Consider the following 14,232-nt stretch of genomic DNA (forward strand, 5'->3'; position numbering starts at 1 on the left):
GAGCAATAAGGTTGCCCCTGAGCCTCCTCTCTTATGTTGCCATGATCAGAAAATGGTCAGTGTGGGTGCCCACCGCTGCCATGTGCTGTTGTTGATAGGGACCAGCTAAGGAGCTAGAGAGCTTGAAGGCAGCCTACAGCCACCCCAGTCCTCTGCTCTATAGGGCATCAAACTCAGAAGACAGATAACAATCCAATTGTTTTTGAAAGGCTCAGTCTTACATGCAGACATCAGGGACGTGTTCCTGCCCCCATGGACCTGTTGTCACAAAAGTAACCTGTGGGCAGTGGCACCAGCTGTATTTTACCCCACAGGCATCAGTACACGCCAGCCCTGTCAGCATGCCTGCCTTTTGGGGCTGTAACCAGCACCAGGTGGGTAGGACCTCCCTCCTGCTGCCCACTGAGGGCCATCCTCCCTCCTGCTGCCCGCCCGGGGCTCACTCACCGTGGCGCCGACTGGTGCTGCTTACTCTTCCTGGCGGAGGTGGCGGCGGCGGCGGGCGGCTGGCGCATGACGTGAGCGACACCCACGTTGACGGGCTGGGCTGCGGGGAGAGTCACATGGCTAGCTAACAGCGCGGGCTGCTGCATGATGGGGTTATAGTGGCTGCCGTGAGCGTGGGTGTTTCTGCAAAGGGGGGAGACAGGGACATGTTTAAAATGCGACCGGCGGCTCTTCGGCAGGCTCTCTCGCAGGCTCCCACCGCCTTCACCGAGGCCCCGCCTCGGGGCTCTCCAGTCCTGAGGGTTTTGCCCAGAAAGGAGCGTTTCCCCCCAAAGAAGCACCATGGCACAGCGCTGGGCTGCAAGGATGGAGGACGGAGAAGCTGCTTGCAGCTCTGACTGGGGAGGTCACAATTTGTTGTGTGGTTGTGGGGTGCTGGGGGCACAGGCTGAAACCCCCAAACCTCCCTCTCCTGCTCCACAGCCTCACAAGGCCAAGGCCAGTGGTGTTCTCCAGCACTGATGACTCCTGCACAGAGCCCTGAGGTCTGACTCAGGTATCCAAACAAAACCAATCAGACCAAGGGCAGGTTACTCCGTATACAGCTTTTCACAGAGGCCATGAGGAATAGGAGGAGGCTGGAGAGGATGGCAGGGCTGGGAGCAGGCTGGGAGAAAATTTCACAGAATCACAGAATTGAAGGAGCTGCCAAAGCAGGCTCCTGAGAGCAGGTTGCCCAGGTAGGCATCCAGACGGGCCTTGAATATCTCCAGAGAAGGAGAGCCCACAACCTCCCTGGGCAGCCTGTTCCAGTGCTCTGTCACCCTCACTGTGAAGAAGTTCTTTCGCACGCTGCTGCGGAACTTCCTGTCATCCATGTTGTGGCCATTGCCCCTTGTCCTGTCCCCACAAACCACCAAAAAGAGGTTGGCCAAATCCCTCTGCCTCCCACACCTCAGGTATTTAGACACATTGATGAGACCAAATTGAGATGAGATTTGGTCCTACCATGACGCACTCTTGGTGTCCACATGGGATACCTGAGAGCGCTCCATGACAGCAAATAAGCTGCTGAATCTCCACTGTCAGAGACAACCCTCACACCCTCCATGCCAGCTCTTGAACACAGCCTCTACCAGAAGCTGGCCCAGTCCGGAGGCCTCCGTTCACACACACACACACTCTGCCTGTCTCACGGGCACGTACGCACGTCCTCCACGTGCCTCCAGTTTACCTCCAGTCTGCCAGTGGCTGGGTGCCTGCCATGGACTCCGGGATGACGGTCGCGTGCTGGACAGAAGTGTGGGTGGCCACCCCGGTCAGCTGCTGCCAGGCGGGGGGGAGCAGGATCTGCTGCGTGCCGCTGGGCCATGCTTGCTGTCGGCCAGAGGAAAAAGTATTTCTTAGCAAAATTCACCATACACTGCTCATAAGTGATTATCCATACCCAGCTGGGGCTCCTCGCAGTAATCACAATCATAACACCTAGTTCTTAGTGCTTTTCAGTCATAGATCAAGAATACTTTTAGGAAACATGATAAAACAGTAAAGTTATTAATAGAGAGAGCACAAGAGACAGAAAATTTCCCTGCCTTCCAAAGCAGCGGCTGTGTTTCAGGGTAAACTAGGAATGGGAGGCACTGAAACTGCATTTCAACCCAAACATCCAATGCATTAGCACCTTTTAATTTTGACAGTTCGGATCAGCTGGGCACTACAGTCTCATCAAGTGCCACTTTCCCCCCCTGTGCCAGCCAATTTTTCTTTCCACCTCAACAGACCCTAAAGGACTTCGGGAACTTAACGCAGCTTAAAACAAGAAAGAACTTTTCAGGGATCAGAGAACAAGGGGTTGCAAGGCTTCTGCAAGGACGAAAAGAAGAGGAATTTGCGAGCACTGAAAGGGGGGACATATCAGCCACCAAGCATTCCACAGAAGGGACATCTTCCTGCATGGGCTAAGGCACCCATTTGCCTGGTCCAGCTGACCAGGACCCCTGGCCGAAGGAGAATGCAGCTGTGCATGGCTACTCATCACGTGCCTGTCCTCTCCGTGCACTCTCTGGCTTTTTCTCAGCAGCTGCCCTCCTTGCAGGGTGGAGATCTCTGCCCTGCGAGGTGAGCCATCACTCTGCTATGCCATCATCTCTCTTGTCATCCCGCTCCAGTGACTCCACACGCGAGTCGAGCTGTTTTTTGGCTCGGTCACATTCCAGTTCCTTCAGAGCGAAACTTTCTTTGCTGTGTGCTGCCAGGGCTGGGGAACACAGGGGCACTGGCTACAACCCTCCTTAGGCCCATGTTGTATAACCTCCTGAGGAGGCCAAATTTTAATGAGGGGAGTCTTTGTCCAGGCATGCATGCATTAGCCCTCATCTCCATCCTCACAAGAATCCTGTAATTTATCCTTCTAATCCCCCTCTGCCATCCTCTGTAAAAAAAAAATTGAACTTTTCCCAGTTCTGCTCCAAACTTTGACCATCTTGTAAACTATCCATGTTGCTAAGTTAGACAAAAAGGCTGCTGTGACGAGGCTTCTCTGCAACATCTAAAAAGAAAGGACTGTCACAGGGCTCCTGACAGCTCTGCATCGCAGACACTACAGCCACAGACTGACGGACTGGTGCTGGTCAGAGCAAGTAGGAGGAAACGGCAGAGAGGCAAAAGATCAGGGAGGAAAAAAAAAAGCTTTTTTTTTTTTAATCCAGCTTTGATTTAGAAGTAGAGACTCAGCTACTGTTGTGCTCAGTCCCAAGGGACCACCTGGATTTACCTGCAGAGAAAAGTGCTTCCTCCCTTTTCAGCAAGAGAACTGAACATATCCAAACTCCTTCCCCTCCTGCAGAGCACAGATTTAGATTCAGTGCCAGGGTCCAGGCACAAATTCCTCACTTATTAGGTAAGGACCACTGAATCATTTAATCTGCAGATAAGACTTGTCTAGGCTGATCCACCAGCGCAGCGCACAGTGCTTACAAACGGGAGGCTTGTGCCTGCAGCCTCAATCTGCTCCCAGTTACTGCATTATTGTGAAATTGTGCCGCCGTGGCCGAGTGCAGCGCTGGCCCCTGCTCTCCGGAGGTGGTACAGCCCCTGGTGCGACTGAACTCCCGCTCCTGGTGTAAACAAGAACAACTAATGGAATAAATGTGTTTGTTCTGAAAGCTGGTGGCAGGACCTCCATGGGAAGAAGCATCGCTGGGAAGGAGTTAAAATGCGAGAAACTCAAGAATGCAGGGCACTGTTCAAGGACAGGGGACAGTTCTGGGTCACGTCATGGAAGCCTGCCAAAAAATTGTATGGCTTTGTCCCTTTTGAGATCTGAAGCTGCAGAGAGGTACTAGGAAAGACAGGATCAGTCCTCTTTCACTTGTCTTTGTGCATACAGCACTTGGACAAACTTGCTTGGGAGGCTGGAAACAAACCCAGAGAAGTAACAAGTTACTTTCACCACCGGCTCAGCACCTCGCAGGCTGCTTGCTTTGTCTAACTCCACATTCACAGGCTGCACACATGCAGCTGCCAGAGACAGTGCTCAACATCCATCACCGCCTCTGCCGTGGGTCCATCCAGCTGCTGGAACCCCTTCCTGTGCCCTGCCTCCAGGAGTGCCAGCCTCACACAAAACACACAGGGAGCGCTGGATGCCAACTGCACTGGGATGCAGTAAAGCTTTGCCAGTATCTTCCTGAGGTGGGTGAGCAGAGCAACCCACGTTGGGTGGGCAGCAGAAGAGGGCCTGATGGCTTCGCACAGTGCTGGGGCGTGAGGAGTGGGTGGAAGGACAGAAGTGGGCTCTGGAGGCAGCAGGCTCTTTGCTGGGGACTGTCCCTCTCGTAGTTGGAGCAAATGCACAGGTCGGGCTGAACAGCGTTAGATAAGCAGCTGTGCATGAGAGGGATAGCTCTCAGCTGAGAGAGAGAAGCACAGCCATCCAGAGATCAGATGTGACTACAATGCATTACAAAGGAGCTGTGTTTTTCCATTCAGGAAACTGGAATTGGGTACAGATTTGTTTATCAGCCCAGCTGCTCAGCCCAAACCGAGCGAGGCCTGCGGACACCAGATGCCACCAGCATCAATCAGAGTGCCTTGCCATCAGAGCAGAAGCTAGTGTTTCTCATCGCTTGAGACAGACAGATATATCAACAGACAGACTGCCTCTCTTCTAGTAAATGAAAAATAAAATCTATGTGAGCGAGGAGCATTTCTCAGAAACAGCTTAAATTCCATTGTCTAAGTGACAGTGCATAAAATGTCAATATAAAGTACCAGAGGGCAGCCCGAGAAACCAGAGTTCCTGTAACTGGGGCAGGGCAGTGATCCATAGCAAAGCTTCTCCTGAGCACTCACTCCCAGACTGAGCAGTGACCCAAACAAGGCCACCTTGAGGAGAAAAAGGAACTGCAGGGCACAACATCTTTCAGGATCCTGCTGTCTTCACCATGGTTTAGATCTGATCCTCCTCTCTATAACTATGCTGCAGAGCACACCAATGCCGCAACAACCCCAGACTCTTGCAGCCCTCAGGACAACTGCCTCTGAGGCCTTCCTCTCCCACCAAACAAGAGATGGTCCATGTAGGCTGTTATGACAGGCTTCAACTGAGGTAGATTCAATGTTTCAGCAGCCTTATGTCAAACAGACAGCCCTCTGACAAAGACTCTTTCCTTGGGAGCAGGCAGGGCATGTTAGCTAATGGAAATCATGGAGGCTGCAAGCTGGGTTCTGATGTGCCTTCGCTCAGTAAGTGCAGTTAGCAGCTGGTGAAGAATCACAATTGCACCAAGTCTTATCCTGGCAATCCAGCACACGGACATAAACCTTGAAATCTACTGGTACCTGACCGTATATGAACGAACATGCTAGTATTGATGGCAGCATGGGAGATCAACTAATCCTAATCAACTAAACGCATTTTTGATTTGTAGGTCATCTTTTCCAGGCCCCACAACTTAATGCTAAATGCAAGTTGTTTTGATTTGTTTGTTTGTTTTTCTCCCAGAAACATGCCTGATATTGGCAGGACTACCATGGCACCAACTGGAAAGCAGTAAGTGCAGATGCACAAGAAGTGATAAACTACTCTTTTTTGAGGAGCTTGGGTTTCTTTTGAGAAAGTGTATGTGAACAGTGATACCTACTCCCATTTGGGTGTCTTCCTGGGAAGAACCAAGCTTTTTCTGTGAGGGCAATTTGGAGAATTGTGCCAACAGGTGCTGATGACAAGGTGAGCTCGTTGGCTGTCAGGCCCTTGCCTCTGCAGACCACATCTCTCTCATAACTTTAAAAATAAAGGTACATTTCATAAAAGGCTGCATAATTGAAGCATGGGAGATGTTTTTCAGTGGCATACAATTCACCAACACAACTACTGGCCACAAACTGCCACTGAGACCACAAGTTGGGGATGAATGAGGGTTCATACTGATTCTTCCTCAGCAGAGGCCTGACATGGTTTTCTCTGCCCTCAGAAAAAGCTACTCGCCTCAGCTTCCAAGAGCTAAATAACACAGAAGATACCCGTTCTGCTTGGTGTCTTTAGAGCTCATTACCTGTGCGAGAAGTCCTGGCTGGATCTGCAGAGGCTGGGCCCCAGGAGCCTGAGTGACAATGGGAACGGCGTTCTCCATCCGAACGGAATACCCAGCATGCTTCGAAGGGGAGGCTTGTAGCCCTGTTGCATGGGCACAGAAAGTACAGCATTAGCCATCAACAGCATTGCTAGGAGTGGGAGTCTGGTTTTCAGAGGTGCCTAAAGGCACCCAATGATGTCCATTTAAATCACAGTGTTTAGTCCCTCTGAAAAATTGGTCTCTAGGAGTCCCATATACTACACCCCAGTCCAAAGACATCCATCAGATGTTGATAAACATGGTACATGCACAAAGGTACAGAAAAGACATTTTCAAAGATGTTAAGGGATTAATGTACTTCATATTTTTAGGCTATCTCAAATCCAGGGGAAACAACTCAATACAATGTGTACAACGAGAAAAGGAAAAGAGGGAAGAGAATGGTTTCTCTTACCTGACATTTTTCTGGTTTGACAACAGAAAATGGTCATTGCCAGCCAAAAAACATTGCTATGTGAGAATGTTCTCTTGTGACCAAAGTGGGACAGTGGGATGGGAATCCAGAACTGTGCACTAACTCAGTCTTGTCTGGGATGAGTGGTTTTCCCTTGCACAGCTTCCCAGGAGTTACATTGAGAAGACTCTTATTTGGCTGTGTTTGACCTAGTGCACCTCAACCTCCAACTGTTGCTGGCTTAGCTGTGCATTAGTCTAACTGAGCTGGGGAAAGCTCCCCACTCTACCACCTTAGTGCACAGCACAGCCCACGCTACCTTCTCTCTTTTAGAGCTTTCTCAAGACAGCAAGCTGAAGATGTTAGCTTACATGTTCTGGCAATACGTTTCTGAAGTCAAACCCCTGAGATGCATTTTAACTATGCAGAAGAGGTCTAACTAAACTCCCCCAGTTCAAAAGAGCTTTGATAATCTTGCAGAACATTTAACAAGTGCCTAGAGACAGATGTACAGAGAGGCTTGGAAAAATGAATAGCAAAATTTGCACCACCTGAACCAAGGTCTATGTAGACCACTTCCTACAGATAGCTGGCTAGTTTTACAAAATTACTGCAGTGTGTAGCCAAGAAAAGGACAAGTGTCTACGACTGGTCATCAACCAACTTGTCCTACGGGCAGGGTCTGCACACTGGGAGTACAGAGGTGTGATATATCAGCTGACACTAGCTAGTGCTCTTAGTGAACATGCTACTACTCCTAAATCAAGGCAGCAACTCATCTCCAGAATTGCTCCTGTACAGTTATTGGAGTCACTGCCTGTGCATGTGTCTAGTCCAGACAGGAACATCAGGTATGCAAACCAAGGTTTTCAGTCTGGGAGTGGACAGCAGTACCTTCCACTGGTATACACAGGCAGAGCTGTGTGCAGCAGGGAAGCGTCTGTCATGGGGGCAAGCCCTCATCCCTACCTGCACCATGCTCCACGCTGCATTAACTTCCTGAGTTGCTCTTTTAACATCTGGGTTAACAAGAAACGATGAAGCAGTTATTTATGCCCTAATTAAATGTTATTGTGGGGGAAACTTTTCAAGTTTGCCAAGGTAAGGCAGAAGATCCTCAAAATTTCTGTTCAGGGCAAAGGATGACAAATATTACAAGTTCTCCCTCACTCCATACCCCTCCTTGCCCCATTGTTTTAGACCAGCCAGCTCCAACCCACAAGGTGAAGGCAACATATTGTTTGCAAAATCCTCCACTGTTGCAGACATTTCACCCCGTTGACATCCAAGTAGCCTGCAACAACCTCAATGCTCAGTTTTTCTTCCATATGATCTGCACTAAGGAAGCTTGTTTCAAACAAGAGCTAAATAAATGAGCAGTGGGGACAGGGCAGGGGGTGGCCAAGACCTGGTGAAGCTGTTACTTACCTTGGAAGCCTGGTGGGCAGACGATGAGAGCTTGCTGGAAGGGGTCGGGCCGGGCACAGATCTGCGCTGTTCCTGTCTGCAGGGGCATGCTCCGCTGGGCCACCGCAGCCATGGACGCCGCTGAGGGCTGGTAGAGTGCAGATTGGTAATTTAGTATGGAGACTTCGGGGTTGGCTAAGGAAATAGTGGCACTGGAGGAGGTGGGAGCCAGGTTGGTGGTCTAAAGGAATGACGGGAATTAAACAAAAACAAACAAAAAAATGAGGGAGATGGGAAAAAAAGCAAAATCCAAAACTAAAATAAGAAAGTAAGATAAAGTAAAAAAAAAAAAATCTAAATAAAAAAAAAAAACAGCAAACTGAAAACAAACAAAAGGTGGAGCAGGACACTGAGGAGCACAGAGATGATGGCAGCAAGGGGGAAAGGAACATGGTTTACCCGAATAATAGCAGCTGTACCATGCCACGGGACCCATGGCTACACAGAGCTGCTGTGGACTGCTCAGAAACAGCGTGTTCTCCAAAGCAGAGCTCTAGCCCCAGCCAGACCCCAACTGGCTCTGGTTTGCAGCACAAAGAAGATGGGTTCAGAAAATGCTACTACCCTCAGATCATGTTGTTCTCTCATCACGCACATAGCTCTACAAGAAGCTCACACTGCTGAGGTAAAAGAAACTTGGCACCTCCGTTCCCTGCAAAGCCTCACCCTAAGAGGTGGATTACAGCCTTTCCTCTGCCTTGTATCTAAGCTGGTACATGCCCCTCAAATTACGTTTGAATCTGGAGGAATCAGAAGTATAACATTAGATAGCAATAATACTTTCAAAGTCCAAATTTTGCTTGGCTTGACTTTAAAACCTCTCAGAGCAGGAACTCCAGCAGGGGATGTTGCACAGTCACAAATATCAGAACAATGTTCTGCAAAACATTTAGAAATCTCATGGTGACTTGTGTATTATTTGGACCGAGTCTGCAGCAGTCGCAGACAAACAACCCCTAAACAGCTTTGCCGCTGCTCTATAAAAATATGCCCTTAGCATTCAGGTCTATGCAAATAGGATCTACCACAACAGAGCCCATCTTTCTCCTCCCTGCTACCCCTCCCATCCAAACACAGCAGCACCACTGCTGGCAACGGGTCAGAAAACACTTATCTCACAGTGAATGTATGAAGAAGACCGAGATGAAGCCTTGATCCCGGCTGTAGGAGGCAGCAGGCCCAGCACTAAGCACTGCCCTGTTTGCCACTGGGCTGGGGAGGGGTACCCATGCTGCACAGCCACAAGAGACGCTCTGGTGAAACGATTCTTCCTCCTCTTCCCGCTCCGTGCAGAGGCAGAGAAGTGTGATCTGTTCCCCTGTGCAACACGCCCAGCAGCAACCACAAGAGCTCCCACACTGCTGATCTGGGGAGTCACAACTGGAAGGAGGCAAAACCCAGGGATCTTGCAGAGATGAGGATCACTGGGGAGCCAAGATGAGTGGTATGTTGAAAAGGATGGTAAAAGGCTTGGAGCTTGTTCAAATCAGAACGCCCTTCCTGGAAACATTTTTACTACTTCTTCCAGGAACACTGGAGATACCAGTTCTGCTCACAAAGCACATCCCTTATGAAAATTCAGATTACCACAGACCTCCCCAGCTCACAACCAGTCTGAACATCAAGTGAGCTGTGAGGAAATGAAAGCAAGTTCTGCATTTCCTACTAGCAACTGTGGTACAAATGGTGTCTCTGCCCTGCAGCTGGGGCCTAGCAGAGCATGTAGCACGAATTTTTGTAGTCAGCATCTCAGAAACAGTCGAGAATGGGAACTAGTGTTTGTAACTAATACTCTTTCACACTGAACCATGGCCTATCTCTGCATGCATCTGCTTAATGAATTGCTCCAAAAGACCTTCTGTGATCACATGCATCGAGAACTGAGTCATGAAGTCTGGCTTTCCGAGTGACACAGGAACACCCTGAACATCCACACAGAATCCTTTAGTTCCTCTGCTTTTGAAATGCCAAGCGCCATTTCCGCAATACCACCTGCAATCTCTAGAGCGAATCTCAAGCAGCCTGTTCCAGAAGGGCTTAAAGGATAGCTGCTGTTTCGTCAGCGTCAGTCTCCTAGAGTGCTGTCCCTGGAGAGTTTCCTTTTGCTGTTGTAATACAGCCCCGTGGTAAACAACTGAGCTTGCTAGTCATAGGAAACTTGTCAGCATGGCACTGCCCAACACTGGGGTATATAAAACTAATGCAGGAGTACAAAGTATGATTACAAAGCTAGAGCCCACCAGTGTGGTTTGCAGTGTGTTCTCTAACAGGGTGCCCGTGTCTGCTGTGGCACCTGGAGTGAAACCAATGAGAAAGAAGAATAAACATTACCCCTAAAATCTTCTTTCCTGTTGAGTTGTTACAGTGCCATGTCTGTTATAGAAGGGTTTAAATTCTTTTTACCTAATGCCAATTTGAAGGAGTGCTGTAAGATCACAAATACTTCTGCCTGATCCACTGCAGTCCTGGCTGCTTGCTGCATTAAGGAACTAATGAGCTTTTCCCCATAGCAACTTCCCAGGTAAGCAGGATTTATCACCCCCAACAACAACGTAAACAACGAGGGCAACGTTTCACAGTCACACGAAAGGTCATGAAATTAATGTTTGCCTAAAGAAAAGAATGAGGAAGAGCTGAGGAAGGACAGTAGAAAAGTATCAGCTTTTTGCATGGGAAATGAGATGCTGCCTTTGTGTTGTGTCTTTTAGGCCCTAATTATTGTAAGTGTTTCAAGCACTGGCTGCTACTGACCGATGCTCTTACCTGGTTGTGCACTGTGTTCAGCTGGTTGTTAAAAGTCATGGTCAAGTTGGTGGATGTGCTCGGGGCTACGTGGGTGATGAATGGCGTCTTGCTCTGGTTCACGGTGTCATACATATTCACCCGCCGCTTGCAGATCTCCATGTTCTGGAAGCAGGACTTGACACTGTGCGAGGAGAAGGCAGAAAATCAGCCAACCAACCAACCAACAAGCAGAGGCAACAGCTCACCACAGCAGCCCTGGGTTAGGTCTCAATGGCAGGCTTAGCACTTTCTAGGCTTGTAAGCACTTTGCTGTTTTATGCAGGTCTCTTTACCAGTGAGAGTCAGACTAACCCTGCCTGCACTGAAGAGGGCCAAATGGGTGTCAGGATGAGAGCGGCTGCTCGGGGACTCCTGAGTGCCCTCATGGGACTGAGCATAAATCACAGAAAGGAAGCAAATCTGTCAGTCTTCGGACATCAGGAGGAAAAAAAACAACAGCTAGTTTGAAAGAGTGAAAGAGACTGAAACAAGCAAGCGAGACACTGCCTTTATTCTGATCTGCTTGAGGCTGAGAGGAAAAGACAACTAATGCTTCCTGTTCGGGTGTATGCCTAAAGGCAGCCTAAAGTCTTTTGCAAGGAAGAATTTTACTGTTCTTGGTCACCGGGACCCCTGAAAAATCTTACTTGTTCCTTTTAAAAAGTAGCTCCTGATGGCTCAGTCCAGATGAGCGGAAAAAACATTGCCCCTGTCTGGCTAAACACTTCCGCAGATGCTTATCTTAAAACACACAAGCTGTCCTCTTGTAGTGAATGGGACGATTCATATGCCAAAAGGTTATGCCAAAACCAGATTCATCAACACCCTAAGGGAATCAGGCTCTGAGGTTATCTTGAACTGAGAATCAGATCTCTAGGGAGAAAGATTACAGCCTCTTTCTTTATACAGACCTCACTTGAAATGTTACTGGTACGGCAACAGAAATTTTGAGAAACATCTTATTTGGTGTCCTCAATAAAGCAGATGAAATACTCTCTGCATTGCTAGAGCACTCTAGGTGTCTGGTACATGAAACTGTCAATACTTCACTTTTATAACTGCCATACCAAGACACACAGGGGTTTAAGAGATAACAATACAGTCGTCTTGAGCAAAACTGTATTTTTAATAAAATCTAATTTTTCTAAGGCCTACAAGCCTATGCATGATTTCCACAACTCTTTCACAATATTTGTGTTTATTATAAATGTGTCCTCAGAGTCTGAAATACAACTTAAAAAAAAAATAGAAAGGGATTTATTTCATTTCCACTATTCCAATCAATAAAAATATAAAATACAAGCTGTGAAAATCAGTTGTAGCTGTAAAAATTCGGCCATATGCATAACCTCCTTTGTAACGATCTAAGTTGTTAAAGGCAGGGCAAGTAAAGACAACTTCATGTCACGTACTTCTTAAAGAAAAAAAAAAGTCCCTTCAAAAGGAACAAACTCATATGATTGCTAGGATTGGTCAGGAAGAAGACCTGGATCTTTTTATCCCTGTCTCATCTCTTACTCACATGATCATCTTTCCTCTCTTACAGGTAATTTCTTGATTACTGTATCTGTTCCATAACCACTTCCAGACAAGGGAGACTCGACACTGTGCATAGCTGCTCATTATCTGCACTCTTTTAAAGAACTATGAAATACCTGTAAGTTGCAGAACATTTAGAGAAGTCAAACACTTTTATCAAAGGAAGGTAGAAGACTATTCGATTGACTTTTCCTAGTCAAGTATGAATGTAACTCCCCCTCCAAAAAGCAGAAAGCACTGAAAAGAGTACATTTTCTGTACATGGCAAATTGCATGTTACCAAAAGCTTTTATGTAAAACTGTATAATCTCTGCTAATTGATACTGTATTCTGTGTCTCAAAAAAAAAAAAAAAAAAGTAAAAAAGAAAGGCACAGAGCAAAACAGGACAGAAAGTACCCCCAAAATTAAGAGCCACACAGTCAAATATGTTTGACAGGGAGCTAAACTCTCTTTCCTGCTTGCTTGGAAGTAAGCAGAACAGCCCCTTATGGGCTGCTCAAACTTACAGCCTCTCTGAAGTGTGCCACAACAGTGATTCCTTCCAGAAGCTACATCTTCCATATATTTTCACTTTCTTTGCTGCCTGATTTACTTTCAAGAGAGATTACAAATCCCTGCACCTCTTGAGGCTTTGAAGTCTCTATTCTCAAAACCACAGGCAGTCACAGACAAAATTTCCATCACCCTGCCACGCTGGTTACAGCTTATTGCTCCCTTTGCCAATCACCATTTCCAGCATGGAGGGGCTATGCGGGGTTATGCACCCGGCTGGAGCATTTCATATTCAGAGACCCGATGCTGAATTTTTTATTCAGATACAATTCTCACTGATATTGGTCCCAATGACATTTTCAGCATTTCTGGGGCTTTGCCCGAGCAGCCATGAGTGAGAACCTCAAAACTGAAGACCTGCCTGTGGTGTTAGCAGAAAGATTTCTAAGGGCAATGTATTATGCCACAAATCTCTCCTTCTTACACAGTCAGCTCTTGCAAATGAGAAGACTTTTGTATATGATACTAATGCTGTTAGAAAAGACTGTCATTTTTAATGTTTTTATATGAAATTCACTTTTTCTCTGTTTAGCACAACAAACCTCCTGCCTTGTTTTCATTACCTTTATCACTTCATATCTACTTATAGATAATAACACTCAGAGATGTTTAAGCAGGGTGAAAGTGGGTCTACACAGATCATGAACCCACTGCCTTCTGGTACACAGCTGCTCTTATCTCGTGAAAAAAGCAGCTACCTCTCCTTCACAGAGAGAAAAATACCTTAAATGAGCTTGAAGTACTGCAGGTACATACGAGCACAGATATGGGCAGGAGAGCTGATGCACTGTAACTTTTCGCCCCTCAGTATGCACACAAACATCTTCTAAAGCATTTAAGCAGCCCTCATTACTCTTGTACCCAAGCTCTTCATGGCCTTTAAGCACCCATGCACCTAGCACCCAGTGAAGCATGGTGCTGTGCCGGTAACTGAAGGGACAGCCTCTAAAACCACTTTGAACTGCAAGGAGCTGTAAGAGCAGGATGTTCAAAGGTAGGTGTTTTGAGTGCTTTGGAAAACTCCTACTATGTGCCTGTCTTTTGCACCTTGAAAATCTGGCCCTATGTGAATTTCTCAGGGGATGAGTGTGATGTGCTGGGTGCAGGTTTCCAGCATTTTAGGCTGCTACACTTCCTGACACAGCATTAGGAGAAGGAACAGTAAGGCTTGAAGGCATGATGCTTCTTCACATCTCCATCAGGGAGTGGAGTCTACCTCCCATCACACAAATGCTGCAGCTGAGGTCAGAGCAGTGTGTTTAAAGTTTCACAGGTCAGCAACAACAAATCCAAAACATCAACTTTTTTTTCCTGCTGTATGTTCCCATAAACCAGACTGCTGCAGAAAAAGCTCTTCCCTTAAATGGCAAACAGCCCCAGATTGACCCCTGCGAGATGGGAAGGTTCTGGG

At 47.5% G+C, this 14,232-nt stretch overlaps 1 protein-coding gene across 5 annotated transcripts in view; it reads right to left on the reverse strand.

Annotated features, from left to right (window-relative positions):
* The window catches only part of HIPK2 (homeodomain interacting protein kinase 2), a 132,476-nt gene that overhangs the window by 25,483 nt on the left and 92,761 nt on the right, over window positions 1–14,232 (reverse strand). For 3 of the 5 annotated variants that reach the window (XM_068663623.1, XM_068663632.1, XM_068663641.1), the window contains exons 7-11: window positions 10,708–10,870; window positions 7,906–8,125; window positions 6,003–6,124; window positions 1,682–1,824; window positions 448–630 (exon numbers count right to left, since the gene is read on the reverse strand). In XM_068663623.1, the coding sequence (XP_068519724.1) occupies window positions 448–630; window positions 1,682–1,824; window positions 6,003–6,124; window positions 7,906–8,125; window positions 10,708–10,870 (831 nt within the window). The remainder of the gene's footprint in view (window positions 1–447; window positions 631–1,681; window positions 1,825–6,002; window positions 6,125–7,905; window positions 8,126–10,707; window positions 10,871–14,232) is intronic. The other 2 variants (XM_068663651.1, XM_068663661.1) reach the window with 1 other exon arrangement.

This window comes from Anas acuta, chromosome 1, assembly GCF_963932015.1.
Source record: "Anas acuta chromosome 1, bAnaAcu1.1, whole genome shotgun sequence".
Classification (NCBI taxonomy): Eukaryota; Metazoa; Chordata; class Aves; order Anseriformes; family Anatidae; genus Anas; species Anas acuta.